Raw genomic sequence first — 2,844 nt, 5'->3', positions numbered from 1 at the left:
CCATACCGTACTAAGCCGTGCAAGGTCCTGCAGTGGAAAATTACCATTAGTGACAAAGGGGGGGTCAACTGTGGCTCAGAGGCTGAACAGGCAAATGGTCAGCGGTTCAATCCCTTGCAGTCACATGTCGAGGCGACCTTGGGCAAGATACTTAGCCCCAAATAGGCATCTGGGCATGTCTATGCTACTGAGGTGTATGTAAGCCGCTTTGGTTTGTTAGTGTTATTGTTTTTTAACAGCGTGAGTTAATTTACATGTGGTAGAGATAATAATGGGTGCCATGTCTCACCGCCATGTAGGGCCTGCAGCCGGCGTCTCGGGTCTTGGCGATGGAGTCCACCAGCTGCCCGCTGATGCCGAAGTCACACAGCTTGATGTTTCCTGTCCGGTCCATTAGAATGTTGGAGGGTTTGATGTCTTAACATGACAGAAAGGAAAAATTGAAATGTGTTCATATTAACAATGACCAAAATATTGTGCTGACATTAAATACCTTTGTACTTATGTCTATTATATATAAGAAAAATACTTACCTCTGTGAATAATTTTCAAATTTTCTTTCAAGTGGTTCAGTGCTTTAACGGTCTGTTAGAGACAAAATAAAAACGTCACTTCTGTTCCCGTCATATGTTTGGTGTAAAATCATAAGTAGGAGGAAAATGATGTCTACCCACCGCTAATGCTATTTTGCCTAATATTTCCTCTGGAATGACGTCATCTAATGCACAATATACATATTTGTAGAATTTGTCTAATGAGGTAGCCATAAGTTCCATACAAATCCAACAGTCGCCCTGAAACAGAGTCAGAGGTTATTGAGAGGATGTCAGGATGGTGGTCTCCACATTAGTGCTGCTCGGGTCAACTGACCTCTCTGAAGAGAGCCCCGTAGAACTGGACGATGTAGGGACAGTCGCTGCTCCTCATCACCACGTCCAGATCCATCAGCAGCTGCTTCTGCTCCTTCTCATCCACCGTGGAGCGGATCCTCTGAGAGAGAGAGACACACACACACACACACACACACACACACACACACACACACACACACACACACACACACACACACACACACACACACACACACACACACACACACACACAATAATCTTCTGTATGTCTCTCCGCCTCTCTCTCTCTCTCTCTGTCTGTCTGTCTGTCTGTCTGTGTCTCACCTTGACAGCCATGATCTGTTCCGTGGGTTTGTGTACCATCTTGTTGACAGAACCGTAGGCTCCGCGCCCAATCTCCCCAAGGTCCCTGAGGTCCTCTGCTGTAAAGTCACAGTGCTGCTCCGGAGAGATTTTCAGCTTCCCAGATGACTCGATGCTGTGTGTGCGTAGACGCTCTCTGGAGGAGACCAGGTGACATAAGACAGATTAGCAGGAAGGGAGAGAGTCGTGACTGTGGATATGACATGATTCATCAGTGAATGTGAAGCTAATGGATCCTTTTTAATCCAAGCTTTCTTATGTGATTGGACCCTCTGATAGGAGTGGGGGTATGAGGAAATGAGGAAAGTTGCTACGGATCACTTCCTGTCTTCATTGGCAAACATTAGGAAGCAGGAGAGGGAAAAGTGAGATATACCAATCAGGGTTCAATAGGTTGCTGTATCAGCTAGAAGTGATTGGTTGTTGTTGCTATTCCTGGCAACAGGCGTGTTAGCAACAAGCTAACAACCCTGTTTTAGAAGATAAGAAAACTAATGGGGATCTGAAAAAGGAATAAGCTCGGTTTGTAAACTTTTACTTTGTTTTCATTGTTTCATTATTGAATCCATCTGTAATTGCATTACTAAAAAATTGTGTTTCTAAGACCTGCAGAAAATTCAGAGACAGTGGCCCAGAGGAAACTTACATGTGAGGATTCTGGAAAGGGGGGGCGGTTGGATGGAGCGGGAGCCTGGAGGCCGCTTTCACTGGAGGGTTGGCGAAATTCAGCTTCAGAGCTTTTCGTTTACCTGGAGGCAGAAGGGAAGAAAGCGATCCAGAATCCCACAACATGCACACACACTGCGACAGTTTCACACAACGTGGCTCAGCTCAGGGACTCACACATGAGAGATAATCCCTTACGGGTGTGCAATAAGCGATATTAACAAATTCATGCCAGCACATGGCATCAACATGATCCAGGCTTAACCTGACCTTTGGGGTATCTCAAGATCAGTGGAAATACACATGCATGAATACAGGCAAGGTGTCGGGGGGGCAGGGGTTCCCAATGCTCCCGAACTGCACCAGTTCCTTCTACTTTTTCATCCAAAATATAGAATTAATTAACTTATTAGAATTGTTGTTGCTGAAATAAAAAGGCAAATATTGGAAATCCCTGTCCAAACACTGAACAGTTCCCTAAAAATATCAAAGTGACCCAACACTTAGAAAGCACTTGATTCTAATTGAAGACAGGTCCACAGTGTCGGCCAGCTGTTAATGCACACGAGAGTTTAAGACCCCGTTTACACGAGAACAAAACGGGTTGGATCGGCATAGTTTCTCTTGCGTATAGCCCTTTCATTTACACGAGGCCATAACAAAACAATAGAAACGGACCCCACAAACGATAACGGGTCCCAAGGTGGATAGATCTGCAAACGGAACACTCTGGGGGGGCAAACGGCTCCGTGTGTACGCCTCTATACAATCATTTTCTGATAGCAATGAAATAGCCCCGCCTCCCTCTCCCCACGTCTCCTGCTCAGAGATCAGCTGATTCTTATATTATTATATAGAGTCATTATCAAATTGTTTTAATGCTCAATAAATAACAAAGAAGACCTCTGACCGGCACTTTTCAAATTTTGTCCGGAAGATTTTAACTTTAACGGACATGTTGACC

General features: G+C 44.9%; 1 protein-coding gene across 1 annotated transcript; it reads right to left on the bottom strand.

Annotated features, from left to right (window-relative positions):
- Positions 1–15: 15 nt before the first annotated feature.
- On the bottom strand, positions 16–2,526 carry LOC104947390 (dual specificity mitogen-activated protein kinase kinase 4-like). The gene is made up of 6 exons (XM_010773390.1): positions 1,861–2,526; positions 1,176–1,350; positions 871–990; positions 675–794; positions 534–585; positions 16–417 (listed from the first exon to the last, which is right to left on the bottom strand). Exons 1-6 carry the CDS (start codon positions 2,004–2,006, stop codon positions 251–253), a joined length of 780 nt encoding a protein of 259 aa, XP_010771692.1. The 5' UTR covers positions 2,007–2,526; the 3' UTR covers positions 16–250.
- Positions 2,527–2,844: the final 318 nt, after the last annotated feature.

This window comes from Notothenia coriiceps, unplaced genomic scaffold, assembly GCF_000735185.1.
Source record: "Notothenia coriiceps isolate Sejong01 unplaced genomic scaffold, NC01 NC01_scaffold00012538, whole genome shotgun sequence".
Lineage (NCBI taxonomy): Eukaryota > Metazoa > Chordata > Actinopteri > Perciformes > Nototheniidae > Notothenia > Notothenia coriiceps.
Note: the sequence above shows the minus strand (reverse complement) of the source record. Positions and strands in the feature narration are given on the sequence as shown.

Coding starts and splice junctions, on each gene's coding strand:
- LOC104947390 (XM_010773390.1), bottom strand. CDS start 2,006: ATGTTGTGGGATTCTGGATCGCTTTCTTCCCTTCTGCCTCCAGGTAAA. Junction 586..674: donor TAGGCAAAATAGCATTAGCG/GTGGGTAGACAT, acceptor TGTCTCTAACAG/ACCGTTAAAGCACTGAACCA. Junction 418..533: donor TTTGAAAATTATTCACAGAG/GTAAGTATTTTT, acceptor TGTCATGTTAAG/ACATCAAACCCTCCAACATT.